Source organism: Sciurus carolinensis, chromosome 16 (genome assembly GCF_902686445.1).
Source record: "Sciurus carolinensis chromosome 16, mSciCar1.2, whole genome shotgun sequence".
Classification (NCBI taxonomy): Eukaryota; Metazoa; Chordata; class Mammalia; order Rodentia; family Sciuridae; genus Sciurus; species Sciurus carolinensis.
The window spans coordinates 52,373,018-52,391,044 of NC_062228.1; the positions used below are offsets into that span (position 1 = coordinate 52,373,018).

The following is an 18,027-nucleotide window of genomic DNA, read 5'->3' on the forward strand; positions in this document are numbered from 1 at the left end:
CAGACACACTACAATGAATAAACTTGGCCCAAAACCTTCTCAGGGATTCTGGGAAGTGAAAATCAGGAAACTGGGGAAATGTAGTCCAGGATTGAGGTAGAGCGGCTGGTTTCCCCCTAGAATTCTGGGACATGTAGTCTAAGCTCCGTGCACTTCGCATACTTCCTTTATCCTAAGCCCGTTCTGTAAACGGTCCCTCTCCCCCGCGGAATCCTGGGAAGCGTAGTCCCGGAACTCCTGTGCTCGCGGGCTCTTACCAGTGAAGGAAGGCAGTTCTGGGGGTTTCTGGGCAGGGCAGTGTATGTAGTCCCGGAGCCTTTGGTAATCGCAGGCACTTCCGCTCCAGGAGGGCAGCGTAGCAGCCATCTTTTCCCGCGCTGAAGTGGTTTTTGATCGGCGCCCCAGGAATACTTCGAATTTCCCCCATATGTACTTGGGACCAGCCGCTTACAGTCTTTCGTTTGGGGAGGAACGGCTGACAGCGGAGGTTCGAGGATGGCGTTTTGCGTTCTCTAGGGGCGGAGCTTCCTTGAGTTGGGGGCTTACAGGGTCCGGGCGGTCCTGGTTCGTCTTCACGGAGTTAGAGGGCGCCCTGGGGTGCTCGCGCCTCCTACCCGACTCCCCCACCTGTGAGCCAGCCCTGCGACCTCAGACCCTACCACCTCGGGCCGCCTAGTTGATCCCTCTGTACTTTTGTTGTGTAAAAGGAAATGACAAGTTACACCTTCATATAATGGAGTATTTTGAGAAAAACGTGGTATACTACAAATGATTTTAAATTGCCTGGTACACAGATTTTTCTCGATAATACTAAAATTTTTTCGAGAAGCATGTTTCCAGTGAGCATCTGTGACGTCAGGAAGCAACTGGATTTTCCCTAAGCCATTGCTCTTTTTAGGAAGGAGAGTGTTGCTTCTAGCTGGTTTTGGGAGATGTTGCTGTGACTGATTGGAGGTGAAGACACAACCTTGGTATTTCACAACCTCCTCTTCTTCCCCATTCCTGACTTGTCAAAAAGCACTGCACAGAGGAGAAGGCCGCAGAGTCCCACGTGAGTAAGACTTGTCATTCTACAAATGTCACATAAATCTGAGAATGTGTTACAGTTAAAGCATAATTTGCGGAGTTCTAAGGGCTTTATACAGATGAAGCCCTTCACAGTGCTTTGTGAAATGGTACCGCTATTTTTCCTACTGTGAAGATGAGGAGACTGAGAAACAGAGAACATAACCTGTTTGCCCATGGTCCATAGCTGGTAGGTGGCAGAAATAGCCCTAGATCCTGGGCAACCTGAATCCAGACCTGAGTTCATCATCTCTTTGGTATGTTCTCTGAGTCATAGGAATCTGGCTACAATTGTGTGAAAATCTGGCCAGGGTATCTTGAGAGTAAGATGTGGGTTTCATTTAATTTCAAATAATACTTATGTTATAGAATAACCATTTAATCATGGGAAACACAAATATATAAAGAAGCAAATCCTAATTACCATAACCATAGCATGTAAATATGACAAATATTAACAGTTTAGTGCCTTTTTGGCATTATTGTGTATGTTTCTGTTTATCAGAGGCCATTTTGGGGGACACTAATTGTCACTGCAGTGCTTTTGAAACTGGGATCTGCTAGGCATGATTGCACTCACTTATTATCTCAGCTGTTCCAGAGACTGAGGCAGGAATATCACAAGCTCAAGACCAACCTCTGCAACTTAGACCTTGTCTACAAATAAATTTTAAAAAGGCTGGGGAGGTAGTTCAGTGGTAGGAAGCACTGCTGGGTTCTATCCCTCATATGGCCAAAAAAAAAGGGGGGCGAGGAGTGGGAAGAAGAAATGAGTTCACAAACCAGCAGTATTAGGATCACACAGGTAGAAATATCCAGCTTTAAGTCTCAATGAAGACCTTCTACTTCAGAATTTCTGTAGATGGAACCCAGGAATCTGCATTTCAACAAAATCCCAAGATGATTCCTACACAGGCTTAAGTTTGAGAAGCTCAGGAATGGGACCTACTTGGAAACTCAGGCCTAGGCAATTGATCTTGCCACATGTCACAGCTAAAACTGAGCTGGCCACACAAGCTTCCTACTCAGTCCCATGATTTTGTTCACTAAATGTTGCCAATTATCAAGTCTTCTTGAAAAATGCTGACATGAGCAGAAGGCAGCTAGCTAGTCTAGAGTTGAAATGGAGAGAATTAGAAGTGTGAAGATAAATTTTTCCTAGGATTTGGGGAATGGACTCATTGCTCTCTTGTACAGAGGACTTTTGTCTAAAGTGGCAAGATTGACCACTATTTCCTGTTAATTAATGCTAGATACTCTTCTGTAGTCATTGTCATCATTACTATTATTACTACTGTTGATATTACTGTGATAGTTTCCTGATTTCATTAGTTTTTTATTTTTATATAAATTTAAAACTTCAGAAAAGTCGAAAAAACAGTGTAAGGAAATCTCATACTCAACTGAGATTCACCAGTTGTTTGCATTTTGCCTATTTTCTCTGTTGGTAACTGTCAGCCAGGAACATATCTGTTAACCAAAGGCATTTAATTTTATTTTAACTTGCTGCAACAAGAGAACCCACGCACTGTAGGGAATCAGGCCTGGGGTGTCTTGGTAAGAGGCAGTTAGGAGGAGCTGGTTGTAGGTTTATACTTGTACAAGCTGAGATGGGAAGAAATGTAGGCAAGTGAGTTTGTTCTGGATTGGATGCTGTCAATAAGCAGAAGTAATTTGATGACCAAGGATTGTAACAAAACAGACTAGAGAAACAAAACAGACTAGAGTTTTCACTGGTAATGAAGTGGTCACTCATGTTAGCCAGGAGAGACAGTTATTTGCTTATTTTTGTTACTATAGAATGTACCTCTGTGTTAGACTGTCTTCTTTTTTCTTGTCCATCAAATCACTGAATGGCCTTGCCTCATTCTTGTTGATCAGCTGAAAACATCAAGTATTAGCTTTTGCCACTATTAGCTATTAGAGCTTTCTTTTTCTTTATGTATATGTGTGTATACTTATATATAAATTGTTATTTATTTTTTTGCCCAAGCACTTGAGAACAAGCTGGAGGCAGTGATCAAAATGAAATTAATTACATCGATAGCATACTGTCATCTAACCCACAGTTCATATTTAAATTCATTCATCTTTCTCAATAAAGTTATTGCTCCCAGAGTCTTTGAGAACCCTCCATCTCAGGTCAGAGACTAGCCCAGTTGTATGCATTGCACGTAGTTTTTGTTTCATTAGTCTCTTTAATGTAGAATGATTCCTCAAACTTTTTCTTTTTTGCTTTTGAAATTTTCGTAAACTATTGGCAAATTATTTTGTGGAATGTCCCCACTTTTTTTGGTTTATTTGATATTTGTTCATGATAATCAGGCTGTGCGTTATCAACAGAGGTGCCATAGACGTGAGCAGGCTTCCTTCGCCAGGCATGATGTAGGTCAGATGTCACTGTGTTCACCCAATGGTGGTCTCAGCTTTGTTCTTTTGGCTAAGGAATTTGCCAGGTTATCTTTTTCCTCAATTAACACTTTGAGATTTTGTAGCTATATTTTTCCTCACAAACTTCTGCCAACTTTTAGCATCCATCAGTGATTTTCTAGATATCTTTCATTCTAAATGTGTTAGTGTATATGTTGTATAGAAAGGGCTTTTTCTGTTCTCACCTATTTATTTGTTACATATTATTTATAACAATATGAACTCAGATTTCTGTCTTCCTCATTTAAATTGAGTGTAGATTATCACACTTTTTTATTGCAGTATCTTGATTTTATCAGTTTCTTTACCTCTGTGCCTGTGTGCTAAAAGGGTATTTCCTTCTTAAAAAGAAACAGCAAAGGCTGGGGTGTAGTTCAGGAGTAGAGCATGTGCAGCGTCAATTCCTGACAACACAAAACCAAAAGGGAACATCACAGATTTGTATACCTTTTAAAGTTGTCTATGTCAATTTAAATACTGTTGTTGGGCTAGGAGTGTACCTTAGTGGTAAAATATTTGCCTAACATTCATGAAGCCTTGGGTACAATCCCCAGCACAGCAAAAATAAGTTAAATAAAATGAATACATATTATTGTTGGGGTAGCAAAAAGTTATCAAAGACAACCAAAGATTTTTTTAGAAGCTTTAGGAGATTTTCACATCAAAGAGCAACAACCTGTGAGCTCCATGTATCTTAAAATGTTCTCATTGGTAGAAATCAGGTGTGTGTGTGTGTGTTTACTGGGAATTGAACCCACAAGCACTCTACCACTGAGCCACATCCCCAACCCTTTTTATTTTTTGAGATAGGGTATCACTGAGTTGCCAAAGCTAGGCTCAAACTTGTGATCATCCTGCCTTAGCCTCCCAGGTTATTGGGATCATAGGCATGCACCACTGTGCCTAACCAGAAATCACATTTTTAAGGCTTATTTTAAACTGTAGGTTATAACCTACTTATTGCAGTTTCCAAGAAAGAAATTCCAATAGTGTTCCAAGAGCTCTCTACCTTACACCTATCCTGTAGGTTGACACTGTTATTCCTGCCACTTGGAGATGACAGAACTGAGATGAAGAGAAGTTAATTAATTTCCCCAGCATGACAGTTCTAGTGAGTGAGTAGCCATGCCAGGATTTCAGCCCATGCACATCAGCTCTCTTGTACCATACCCAGAGTAAGACTTTCTGCTGTACCGGCGGCAGGCTGGCGACCAGACAACTGTGTATGGATGGGCACATTCTGTGAACAGCTCCCAAAAGGGGTAAAGGAAACACCTAGTGTCATGTTGATTTCTCATAAGCCACTAGGAGCAAGCACCTTTGCTAATTCACAAGGAGCAACCACATGGGTTAGCAACATACTTTCTCAGTTTCCATTTTCAAAAAGGAGAAAAAAAAATCTACACTATAACAGTCATAAAGTATTCAAACCTCCCAGTCTTCAGTTGCCTGATGCATGAGAGGTACCTGATAATGAGCTTCCAGTCTCCAGCAGGTATCTCAGGATGGGATTTGCCCCACTTAAAGGTGGGAGATTCCACTTCCAGGATAATCCAAGATGACCTCACTGGCTTCCAAACCTATTGGCAAATGGGGAGCTGCAGCTTGGGGAATGGGTGTAGTTGGGCCCCTGTGTCCTGGGGCAGAGTGCGGTTGGTTGGGCAGGGGTCCTGGAGGTGGGGTGTGGTCGGTCTCCTTGAGGAGTCCTGGAGGTGGGGCTCAGTCAGTCACTGGGTGTCCTGCAGGTCCTGGCTATTGTCTCAAAATGGGGGCAGCCACGTGTAACCAAACCTGCCGGTACTGTGATAGTGGACTTCCAGGCAACAGCAGGCAACTGGTGGTCCGTTGGCGGTCTGTGGTCAGTCTGCAGGCTACCGGTGGAAGATTGGCAGGTGAACCTCAGGTGGTAGTTAGGTGATGGGTAGGTGAAAGGCAGGCGGTGGGCAGGCAAGAGGCAGGCAAACGGGCAAATGGCAGATGATAGGCAGCAATCTGCTCTCAAAAAATAGTCGATATGTTGGCAGACTGCAGGTGATCCAGGTGGACAAATGGGGTAAACAGCAGGGGATTGATAAGCAGCAAAGACTATCTCACAGAGAAACAGATATCCTCTTCTTGAAACGGAGCAACAAGGAACGCAGCCTCCCTGTAGTTTGCCATCTTGGATCCCCCTCAGAACTCAGTTTCCATTGATTTCTCTCTTTTCTCAATTCTTCTTAGGACTCTGCACTCCCCAGAAAGAAGAATTAAAGATGAGCACATTCAAGGTGAGTAGAGCTTACCTTTCTCACTACTAAATTTTTATTTATTTTATTTTTTTGGTGGTGCTGGGGATTGAACCCAGGGCCTTGTGCATGCAAGGCAAGCACCTTTTCTTACTACCAAAAGTGCCACTTTAAAAAGTGCTCAGAGGGCTGTGGTTGTGGCTCAGTGGTAGAGCGCTTGCCTAGCATGTGTGAAGCATTGGGTTCGATTCTCAGCACAGCATATAAATAAATAAATAAATAAAGGTCCATTGACAGCTAAAAAAAAAAAAAGGTGCTCAGAGATTGGAAGTGTTTCAAGGTGAGTCAAGGCATGCAGAATGTACCAGGTACTTGTTTTGTTCCTTTTAAGTTTAGCTAGTTGGTATTAGTTCTTGTTTTGTTTCATTTTTTAACTTTACAAATAAAAGTATACAGATTAATGGACAGGTACACTCATAATTATATGTTTCAGTTCATAACATAGGTAGATTTTTCTTAATCTTATATATTCTTTTTTCTGTTCTATGAGTCAAACCCAGGGCCTTATGCATTATAGGTAACTCTCTGCCACTGAGTTATATCCCCAAGATACTTCATTTTTTTTTGTTTTCATTTAATGTTATACAAATTCATTTTTAATTACTGTACTAAATTTCCACCAAATTTATATACCCAATTCTTAAACTATTCTCTCTGTAGACATTTATTTTAGTTAGGACTTCCACTGTTTTAAGAACATTACAGTGACAGTGTTCCTGCATTTAGCTTTTTCTGAAAAAGTCAGTTTTGAAAATTGCATTTTTTATATTCTTAATATACTAATTATTCAGAATTGAAAAGATATGTCTTACACATATGTTTTTGGTAGAATATTCAAATATAGCTCAATGTATCAGATTTGACTACTGCTTCGCATAGAAAAATATTGTTCAACATTTTCTTACTATAAGATCTAGATTCTGTCTTTCCTATGCCAGAGTTATACCCTGGGTGTATTTCATTTACTGATCTATTGCATTTTTCCTCTGTGGGTTTGGTATTAGGGATTGAATCCAGGAGTGCTTAACCACAGCACCACATCCCCAGCTCTTTTTTTATTTTTTATTTTAAGGCAAGGTCTTGCTAAGTTGTTGAAGCTAGCTTTGAATTTGGAATCCTGCCTTAGTCTCTTGAGTTACTGGGACATGTGCTGCTGTACCTGGAGTTTTTATTTTATTTATTTATTTATTTATTTATTTATTTATTGGTCAAAGTAATATGTGACATTAATATGAAAAGTCTAGTGGTACTAGAGAACTTTCCAGGTACTTACGATTTATCACTGCATTTATGCTTCAGAGCAACTGTGTGAGGTACTGGGTTTCCTCTTCATTTTAAACATAAAGAAAAGTGGCTGTGAAAGTATTCACATGGAATTCCAAAGACCTAGAGTAAATACCAGAGATCTAGGGTTCTAGTAAAAGATGGAGACAGGAAGAAACAGAACGAGTCTTTGACTAGAGATTTGACATTCCCTTGTGGTTTATTTCAACCTGTAACACTAATAAGTCATCTGGCTCTAACCTCGGTGGGAAGGCAGGTGCTATCAGGCATTGGTGGAATTTAATTGGTAAACAATTCCGGGGAAATTGGAAATACTAATTAAAATGTAAAATCTAATGCAACCATTAGATTTCTAGGGAGTTTACTTATTACTGTATTCACTGAGAGCACCTGTTTTCTTTTTTCTAGCAGCATTTTTGGTGAGGCTGAGGAAAATCAGGGTATGGCATCAGTGAGTAGAAGGAAGAGGGCTGGGAAGCCTACGCATGGCTCAGAACCCAGCGAACCCTCCTTCTACCTTCGTAGTGGACACTTTTCATAAGATTAAGGTCATGTATGTGTGTTGTAGGAAGCTGTGACTTTTAAGGATGTTGCTGTGGCCTTCTCTGAGGAGGAGCTGGGACTGCTGGACTCTGCTCAGAGGAAGCTGTACCAAGATGTGATGGTGGAGAACTTCAGGAACCTGGTCTCAGTAGGTGAGGCCTCCCTCTCAAATAACTCTGTGACCTTGGAGTTTTAATGCTTTGGGGTTCTTGAAATCGTTCCCAGACTTTCCTAATTCCTATGGAATATAGAAGAAGGATGTTTCTGATCTTTCTGAACAGAGTATTTTAGGTTTTTTAATTTGTATTTGGTAAAAGAATCACACATTGACACTATATTGCTATTCCTTGCCTATTCTTTTTCAGAATTTTGCCCCTGTCCCATTAGTGAATTTTAAAACTGATTTATTAAATCCTTTTTTTTTCCTTTTCTTTTCTTGTGGTGCTGGGGATTGAACCCAGGGCCTTGTGCATACGAGGCAAGCACTCTACCAACTGAGCTATATCCCCAGCCCAAACTTTTACTTTAATTTTTGTTATGGTGCAGCCGAGGATCAAACCTAGTACCTCACACATGCTAGGCAAGTGCTCTGCCACTGAGCCACGTCCCCAGCCAATTTATTGAATCCTATCAGCAATTTTTAATTAAATAAAAGAGGGTGGAAAATATCAGAGATCCTTAGGAAAAATGGTACACATTCCAGCAAAAAGTGGCCAACTGTATGAATGGTGTAAGAGTTGGTAGGAAACTCTTTCTGTGCCTAGAGCAGCCATGACTTGTGGTCCCAAGAAGCATCAGAAGTGGGTAGCAGCTCCTAAGCATTGGATGCTGGATAAATTGACTGGTGTGTTTGCTCCTCATCCATCCACTGGTCCCCACAAGCTAAGAGAATATCTTCCTCTCATCATTTTTCTAAGTATGCCCTGACAAGAGATGAAGTAAAAAAGATTTGCATGCAACGCTTCATTAAGATTGACAGCAAAGTCCAAACTGATAAAACCCACCTCGCCGGTTTTATGGATGTCAACAGCATTGATAAGACTGGAGAGAATGTCTGTCTGATCTATGACACCAAGGATTGTTTTGCTGTTCATTGTATTACACCTGAGGAGGCCAAGTACAAGTTGTGCAAAGTCAGAAAGATCTTTGTGGGCACAAAAGGAATCCCTCATCTGGTAACTCACGATGCTTGAACCATTCGCTATCCTGATGCCCTAATCAAGGTGAATGACACCATTTAGATTGATTTGGAGACTGGCAAGATTACTGATTTCATCAAGTTTGACACTGGTAACCTGTGTATGGTGACTGGAAGTGCTAACTTGGGAAGAATTGGTGTGATTACCAACAGAGAGAGACATCCTGGCTCTTTTGACGTGGTTCATGGGAAAGATGCCAATGGTAACAGCTTTGCCACCTGGCTCTCCAACATTTTTGTTATTGGAAAAGGCAACAAACCATGGATTTCTCTTCCCCGAGGAAAAGTAATCCACCTCACCATTGCTGAAGAGAGAGAGACAAGAGATTGGCAGCCAAACAGAGCAATGGGTGAAATAAATGGTCTCTAGTTGACATGCCTGGAGAGTAGAGGTGTTTGTACTTAATTAAAATGTAGCAGGATGGAAAAAAAATTGGTAGGAAGAAATTTAATAAAAACAGACATTAGATAAGTCAGTCAACTCAATGTGGGGGTGCATGCCTGTAAACCCAGCTACTCAGAAACTAAGGAAGGAGGATCGTGAGTTGGAGACCAGCTTCAACAACTTGGCAAGACCCTGTCTCAGAGCTTGAAAATGGACTGGGAATGTAGCTCAGTGGGAGAGTAATTGCCTACCATGCATGAGGCCCTGGGTTTACTCCTTAGTATCTTCAAAAATGAAGAAGAAAAGAACAAAAGGAAAGGAAGAAATAGATCATTCAGACTTTTTATAATATATATTTATGCACATTTTTTTTTTTTTTTTGTGGTGCTGGGGTTGAACCCAGGACCTTGTGCTTGCAAGGCAAGCACTCTACCAACTGAGCTATATCCCCAGCCCTTATGCACATGTTTGATTCATGAAATGGTATTTCTGTAATGGGTGATGATTTTTTTTAAAAGTTTGATGAACACTATTTTCAGTGTCTTGAATATACATTTGTAACTGTTTCCAGTAGATTTTAGCTCTACCATGTCATTTTAAACTTATGACTCTGCATGTTCACAGAGCATCAGCTCTTCAAACAAGATGTATCATATACAGAAAGACAAGAGAAACTGTGGATGATGAAGACGGCAACCCAGAGAGAGACAACTTTAGGTAGGGACCAAGCAGTTTTGAGTTTTTAACTGTGCATCTTTTGTTCTCATCATCCCTGTTGCTGTCCCCTGGTCCAAGTTGCCAACTCTTTCCTGGATTATTGCAGCAACCTTGATTCTGGTCGCCCTCTGCTACTCTTCCCCTCCTACAATCTGTTCTCTGACATGACAGAGTGATCCTTTGTAACCTTAAGTTAGAGTGTGACATTCTTCTGTTCAGAAGTCTCTTGTGGTTTATTTTATGTTGAGAGTGGCCGAGCGCATCCTACATGGTCTGCTTTTTGCCCTCCACTATCTTTCTGACCTTATTTCCTATCTACCTCTTGCTCAGTCTTTTAAGTGTTTTCTTCCCTACAGTTTTTCAGGCCTGCCAAGGACACTTCTGCCTCAGAGACCTTTATATGTTCTTTTCTCTGCCTGACTTCTTGTTTACCTATAATCCTCCTAGCCCCTTCTTTCCTTCATTCAGGTCTCTGCTCAGTTTTGTTGTTATTGTTGCGATTGTTTTTTGGGTTTTTTTTTTTTTTTTGTGGTCCTGGGTATTGAACACAGGGCTTTGTGTATGCTAGGCAATCACTTCACTACTGAGCTATATTCCCAGCCCCTCTGCTGAGTTTTAATACCATAAGAGAGGCTTTCTCTCACCACCTTTCTAAAAATATAATTCTCCCTTTATGCTTTGTGCCCTGCCACATTTTGTGTCTAAGCATCAGTCATTGCCTTGCATATATATTTCACTGTTTTTTTTAAATCACCTATGCCTTCTCATTGGAGTATGAGAGAGGAATAGAATAGTTTTGTCTCTTTCATTTATTTCTGTCTCCTTGGTGCTTAGGATAGTCCTGTTATATGGCAGGGGCTCTGTAAGTATTAGTTGAATAAATGAATAGGTTAGTGGATCTGGAAATCTATCTTTCATGGAGATAACTAATAGGAAATGAACAAATCAGAACAAATAAGGGATTTTGCAAAAATATTTCTCATCACATTAATTCCTAACCTAATTCTAATTTTTCAGGAGTGTGTGTGTTTGTCTATTTGTACAAGCCAATCCACACCTTAGGGAATCTACTTAATAGTATAGTTGTAAATCAAACTGAACAACATGCTTTTGCACTGAATTTATTTGTGCGGTTGTAGCAGAGCTTGTGTACTTGTGAAGGGATTTTTTTAAAATGGTAATTCTTATGTCAACTCCCGAGACATTTGCCTACAGAAGAAAATAAAATTCTATATTCCCTATATCAGAAAAGAAGTCTCAGAAGATAGCCAGCTGTGAATTAGCCTTTCCTTTGAAAGATTTGCTCAGCTGCATTTCATTTGCTACTTCCAAAGTCCACAGACATAAGAAATGGATCTTCTGTTGTTAACTCTAACAAACATTTTATTTGTATTCAGATTTATACAACTGTAGAAGACATTTCACACAGTGACACCATTATTGCTTGTGATGATTCTCTGATCATTTCTAGTCTGTTCTAAACATTTATCACTAGCTATTAAATTCACTTCACATTTTATTGATAGTCTGCAGTTTTCAGTTTGGAAAACATTCTTGTCAAAGGCAAATGTCTGCATCTAAAGTTTTCTATACTTTGCTTTCAAAGAGTCAGCATTCTTCTTGCCTCTGAATTTTGACTCTTGCTTGAGGAAGTAGAAACATAATAGAGAGATGATATAGAGGCCTCAGAAAAAGGCTGGGCACGTGGCTTAGTAGTAGAGTGCTTGCCTGACATGTCTAAGACTCTGAGTTCCATTCCCAAAAAGAAGAAGGGAGGAAGGAAGGAAATCTTTATAATGATCTAGTACACATATCTTCACACTTTCCTTTCACCTTAAGTGATTCTTAGTATCTTTACCATTTTTAAAAAAATTTTTTTTTAGTTGTAGACAGACACAATACATTTATTTTATTTATTAATTTTTTGTGGTGCTGAGGATCAAACCCAGTGACTCACCATGCGAGGCAAGCGCTTTACCACTGATCCACAATCCCAGCCCTCTTACTATCTTTTATTTTTCTCCTCAGCATTAACTCACTTGGTGTACCCCTGCTTCAAGTACAGCTTTTTGCATTCTCAGCAAAACTGCACTTTACAGTTCTTTTTTGGATTTCATATATTTTACATTAAAAATTCCCTTTGCATCTGATTTAGCTCAAACTTAAACTTGGATTTGGAGTTACAGAGAATCCCAGAAGTCAAATTGGAATTTATCTGTGCATCCATTGCTTGAACACCTACTATGTGCCAGCTACTATCCTGGGCAATAGTTATAAAACTGTGAGCCCCATGTTTGTCCTTATTGATACTGTGTTGTAATAGGAATGACTTGTAATTTTAACAAAAAGATTTAGATAGTATGTCAGTAATTGTGTTCTTAAATGAGTTTCAATAATGGTTAGTAGTTGGGAGCTTAATGAACCATCTCTTGGTTTCTGCCAGTATGTAAACCAAAAACCTTCATATATGGTGAAAAACTGAGGTAGGCCATCCTGAGTTTTATTAAAGTCTCTTACTGTTCCTAAGTGAATCTTTGAATAAAGCTTTTACTTGTTTGTGTCTCTGAATTCTGTTTTTATAGGAGAGAACAATCAAAGTGAGTTAAGGACTGTTCAAGACAGAGAATCCCTTGAAGAACTTTGCTGCTGGAAAATCTGGCAACAAATTGCAAATGACCTAACCAGGTGTCATGGCACCTTAATAAATAATACTCAGGTCCATAAACAGTGTTATTCCCCCTGCCAGGTTGGGACAGGACTACCTGATCAAATTTCTGAAGATGAGAACTCTATACAGAATCATAAAGCCAATGGTCCCAATCATACTGAAGACCCAGAGTTTCCAATTTTGAGAACCCAGGATTCTTGGAGGGAAACATTCATAATTGAATCACAGAATTATCAGAGTGGGTATCAGCAGATTTCCATGAAAAATAAACTCTGTCAGCACAAACAGGATATTGACCCCATCAGTTGCATTTCACATCACCGTGATGATCTTAGAATAGACCAAAGTGAAAAATCTTATAGCCCCAATGAATATGGAAAAGATAGCCTAAAGATTTTGACATTTTGTAAGCACAGGATGACTCGCCCAGATCATAAACCTTACAAGTGTAATGAGTATAAAAAAGCCTTCAATGATCTCTCCAGCTTTGAGCCTCAGCAGCAGTTACACTCAGGAGAGAAATCTCAGACATGTTTTGAGTGTGGAAAAGGTTTCCATGACAGCTCAGTACTTTGTGTTCATCTGAGAGTTTGCATGGAAGAAAAACATAAGTGTAATGAGTGTGGTAAGGAATTCAGTCAGAGCTCACATCTGCAAGCCCATCAAAAAGTCCACACAAGAGTAAAACCGTACACATGTGAGCAGTGTGGTAAAGCTTTTAGTCGTAGATCAGCACTTAACGTTCATTGTAAAGTCCACACCGGAGAGAAACCTTATAATTGTGAGGAGTGCGGGAGGGCCTTCAGTCAGGCCTCTCATCTTCAAGATCATCAAAGACTCCACACTGGGGAGAAACCATTCAGATGTGATGCTTGTGGTAAAAGTTTCAGCCGGAATTCACATCTTCAGTCTCATCAGAGAGTACATACAGGAGAGAAACCTTATAAATGTGAGGAATGTGGGAAGGGTTTTATTTGTAGCTCAAATCTTTACATTCATCAGCGGGTCCACACAGGAGAAAAACCCTATAAGTGTGAGGAATGTGGTAAAGGTTTTAGTCGGCCTTCAAGTCTTCAGGCCCATCAGGGAGTCCACACTGGAGAAAAGTCATACATATGTACTGTGTGTGGTAAAGGCTTTACTCTGAGTTCAAACCTTCAAGCTCATCTGAGAGTCCATACTGGAGAGAAACCATACAAATGTGAGGAGTGTGGGAAGAGCTTCAGGAGGAACTCCCATTATCAAGTTCATCTAGTGGTCCACACAGGAGAGAAGCCTTATAAATGTGAGGTGTGTGGGAAGGGCTTCAGTCAGAGTTCCTATCTTCAAATCCATCAGAAGGCCCACAGTGTAGAGAAACCTTACAAGTGTGAAGAGTGTGGGCAGGGGTTCAATCAGAGTTCACGACTTCAGATTCACCAGCTGGTCCACACTGGTGAGAAACCATACAAATGTGAGGAATGTGGAAAGGGATTCAGTCGAAGAGCAGATCTTAAAATTCATTGCAGAATCCACACAGGAGAAAAACCATATAATTGTGAGGAATGTGGGAAGGTCTTTAGGCAGGCCTCAAATCTTTTGGCCCATCAGAGAGTCCATAGTGGAGAAAAACCATTCAAATGTGAAGAGTGTGGGAAGAGCTTCGGTCGGAGTTCACACCTTCAAGCCCATCAGAAAGTCCACACTGGAGACAAGCCCTACAAATGTGGGGAGTGTGGGAAGGGCTTCAAGTGGAGCCTGAATCTGGACATGCATCAGAGGGTTCACACAGGAGAAAAACCATATAAGTGTGGGGAGTGTGGGAAGCACTTCAGTCAGGCCTCAAGTCTCCAACTCCACCAGAGCGTCCACACTGGAGAGAAACCATACAGGTGTGATGTGTGTGGGAAGGTCTTCAGTCGGGCATCACAGCTCCAGTCTCATCAGAGAGTTCACACAGGGGAGAAGCCTTACAGGTGCGAGGTATGTGGTAAGAGCTTCAGCTGGAGATCAAATCTTACAATTCATCATAGAATCCATGTCAGTGATAAGTCCTATAAGAGAGATGATAAGAAAAAAGAACCCACACAGGAACAAAGTTCTATAAAATGATTTTTTTTTTTTTTTTTGGAAGACTCAAGCGGCATGTGAATCCTTCACTTCCCCAAAGAAAGAACTTTGTTTCATTGAAGTCGGCGATTCAGCTACTCAGAAGAGAGATTTTAGGATGAGTTTTATCAGGGATTTTTCAAAAATTATCATCATTGATAAGCCAAAGTTGGTGTCTGCTGGAACGATAATTCCATAATGCAGAGACTGCTGAATGTGCATAACCTTAGCATTGCCCAGTACTTCATCGTTACTGTGTTTAATAAATGGGGAAAATGTGTAACTGAAGATTGTGTTGAAATCACCTCCAGAGCATTGCAAATTTGTAATCAGAACAGGAAATGTGAAAGTAACCATAATAAAATTCATTCAGAGAGAGAGTTGAAATGTAGAAAAACACTCAGTGCTTCAATCTACAATGTTTATTTAGTATTACCCATTAAGATTAGCACCTGTCTTCTGCCAGCCTTTCTTGACAAGTTGGGTCCTATCTTCTTGGACTTTGTTAAGTGTTTTATATATATAAATATATTATATATATATATATATATTTTTAATTTTCAGTTGTAGATAAACACAATACCTTTATTTTATTTATTTTTATGTGGTGCTGAGGATCGAACCCAGTGCCTCACATGTGCTAGGCAAGTGCTCTACCACTGAGCTACAACCCTAGCCCTGTTGTACTGTTTTATACAGTATACATTCAGTTTTTTTTTGTGATAGTATATACTTTTGTTCTTGGAATGGTAGGACTCTGTATACTACACTACTGATTATTTCCAACACCAATAAGGCAGAGGTTTGTCAGAAGTTACTCTTGACAAATATTCTTCATAGTAATTGTTAGAACTGATAATTTTCTTATTCTCTACATTTTCATCCAGACTTTGACATCACTCAGTTTTTCCCAGGAGTGAAAGCGAAGGGGGAGCAACTTGGAAGAGGAGTCAGTCAGAATGCAGAATGTGCATCCTTTGGTAGAATAGGAACTTAATATTAATGTTCAAATGGACATCAGTGATGTTGCTGAGTTTTGTAAACATGGAAATAAGCATTCACCAATATATATTACTTTTAAATTTAAAACTATGCATAAAATTATACATATTTATGGGATGCAGCATGATGCTTCAGTTAGGAATTTTAATATTTTTTTAAGTTATCTGTAATAACATCATTTAAAATGATGGTCAAGATTTATGACTGTACAAGAATAAATTTAATGTAGTTTAGAGAGAGCACCTTAAACTGGTGTGTGTCCATGTGTGCATCCAGTCATGTGACAGGTTATGTACCTTATGTAAACAGCAAGGAGAATCTTCAGGGATTTTTCCACATTTAATTTCTGTATTTTAAAATTTTCAGGGAGAATTTTTGTAGTGAAATACTGTAAGTTTGCAGTAACATATAGTAAAACTACATAAAATATAATTTGAAAAATTACTAAGAATATATCAATGACTTAAGGTTAATGAATCAGCATATAAAAGTCAAAATTAAGAAATAAACTGGAAATCGGTTATTTTTTAAAAATGGTATGCTTGTTCAAATGTACATTGGTGAATGTAAATATCTATTTGCGGTTAATACATTTGAATCTTCTTAGGCATAAGTCCATGCTGTTTAGCAGTGTAGTCCCAAGAGTAGAAATTCATACATCCTTGTTCTTGTCAGACTTCTTCCCTGGATAAATACAGAGTCCAGGGTGCTGCCTTGTCCTTTCTGGTCCTTGATCTGATTGGGGAAGAAGCTGAGTCTTTCCAGATAGTATGTGCCAAAGAGAAGAGCTGTGGGGAAAAGGAATGGTGTGAAGGTTGTTTACAGAGTAACAGGTTGAGGCAGATCCTGAAGATGGAGAGTGAGGGTACTTAAGTTCTGGGGCTATACATAGGGAGAGGGCAGCATGATGCTATGGAACCTAATTATGGGAACAAGCAGTTATGCAGGGTTGAAGACCAGTTTTTAGGCAATTCAGTGATCTTGGTTTGGGAGCTTTCCTCAGCAAAGGATACATGTCAGGGGAAAACCAGGTTTCCAGAATCACATCTTCACATTCTAAGTGTGGAAAGACTATGGTGCCTCAAATCATGCTAGATACCACAAATCCGGGTCTTTGATGTTTTGTTCTTAGTAGATATATCAGGAAAATTACCAACTCTCAAGGTGATTTGTAGTTTAGGGGTTCAGCCATGGGTTGGCACACTACCTTCTTTAGGCCAAATCTAGTCCAGTACATTAAAAGCTTTATTGGAATATGGCAGTGCCTAATTTGTATGTTGTCTATGGCTGCTTTCTTGCTACAGTGGCAGTTCAATTGTGATACACTATAGCTCACAAAACCTAAAATATTAACATTTTGACTTTCTTACAGAAGAACTTTGTTGACCCCTGTGTTAAACCAAAATGGTTTGTCTTCCATAACTGAAAAGATCATATGTAGTTCAGGGTTTAGACCTGGTTGAGTCAGGATTCCAGAATGATTTCCTTTGGATTCTTGTATCTGCCTTTCTGATTGACTTTAGTTCTTAGGTTGGTCCAAAGCCGGGGACCACCTTCTTCACAGCTGTTGGGAGAGAGCTTGCACTTTCATTTATAGTGTTTGTTAGTTCACTCTTTACTCCCAGTGTGCATGGTATGCTGACCTTGACTCCCATCTAATGTCAAGATTAAACTCCCAGCTGTGTATCTAGCTCCCTTGGCTTTTGTGGGCTATTAAGTTTCAACTACCACTTGCCATTATGGCCTTGAGTTTTGGACTTCTGGAAGGTCTTTCTATTTTTGAACTTGACTACGTGCAAATGTTTTGGGGGACATTATGTAGTATCACCATTTCTTTGTTTTTGAAAAAAGAGGTACCAATAAGAAATTCAGTCAGTGACTGAATGGTAACACATTGAATTCACAAAGTTAGGTCTTAGGTCACAAGACATCAATAGGAAGGAGGGAATCCTGAAAGATGAATGGGAACATAGAGCAACAGGGCTGAGGGCTTTGACCTCCAAATTTATTTAAGTTCCTCCTTTGCCACTAGAAGGAGCTCCTTCCTCCCCACTCTATGGATTGAAGAACCTATAACATCCTTTCCTGGGATAGTTGATCTTGCAAGGAGCTATCGATCCTTAAGACATGCCTCCATTACCTCTAATTTTTCTAGACCTATAATAAGACTCAAGTTCTCACAGGTCATAGGGAGAGGAGTCTTTAGGTAAAAGGTATGCCTGACACTATAATATACCAGCCAAAATAATGATTTTCATGTTTTATATCAATAGAAACCTTGGAAATATATATGGTTGCAGGGCATAGTGGCACATGCCTGTAATCCCAGTATTTAGGAGGCTGAGGCAGGAGGATCCCAAGT

The 18,027-nt window shown here is 39.9% G+C and overlaps 1 protein-coding gene and 1 pseudogene across 3 annotated transcripts in view; both read left to right on the top strand.

Moving 5' to 3' along the window:
- Window positions 1–270: 270 nt before the first annotated feature.
- Znf227 (zinc finger protein 227) overlaps window positions 271–18,027 on the top strand; it is a 59,417-nt gene continuing 41,660 nt past the window's right edge. Inside the window, exons 1-6 of one of the 3 annotated variants that reach the window (XM_047528070.1) lie at window positions 271–487; window positions 899–1,051; window positions 5,716–5,762; window positions 7,633–7,759; window positions 9,815–9,907; window positions 12,490–15,121. In XM_047528070.1, the coding sequence (XP_047384026.1) occupies window positions 5,748–5,762; window positions 7,633–7,759; window positions 9,815–9,907; window positions 12,490–14,666 (2,412 nt within the window). In that variant the 5' untranslated portion in view covers window positions 271–487; window positions 899–1,051; window positions 5,716–5,747 and the 3' untranslated portion in view covers window positions 14,667–15,121. Of the gene's footprint in view, window positions 1,052–5,715; window positions 5,763–7,632; window positions 7,760–9,814; window positions 9,908–12,489; window positions 15,122–18,027 lie in introns of those variants that run through there. The other 2 variants (XM_047528074.1, XM_047528072.1) reach the window with 2 other exon arrangements.
- On the top strand, window positions 8,379–9,159 carry LOC124966629 (40S ribosomal protein S4, X isoform-like; annotated as a pseudogene).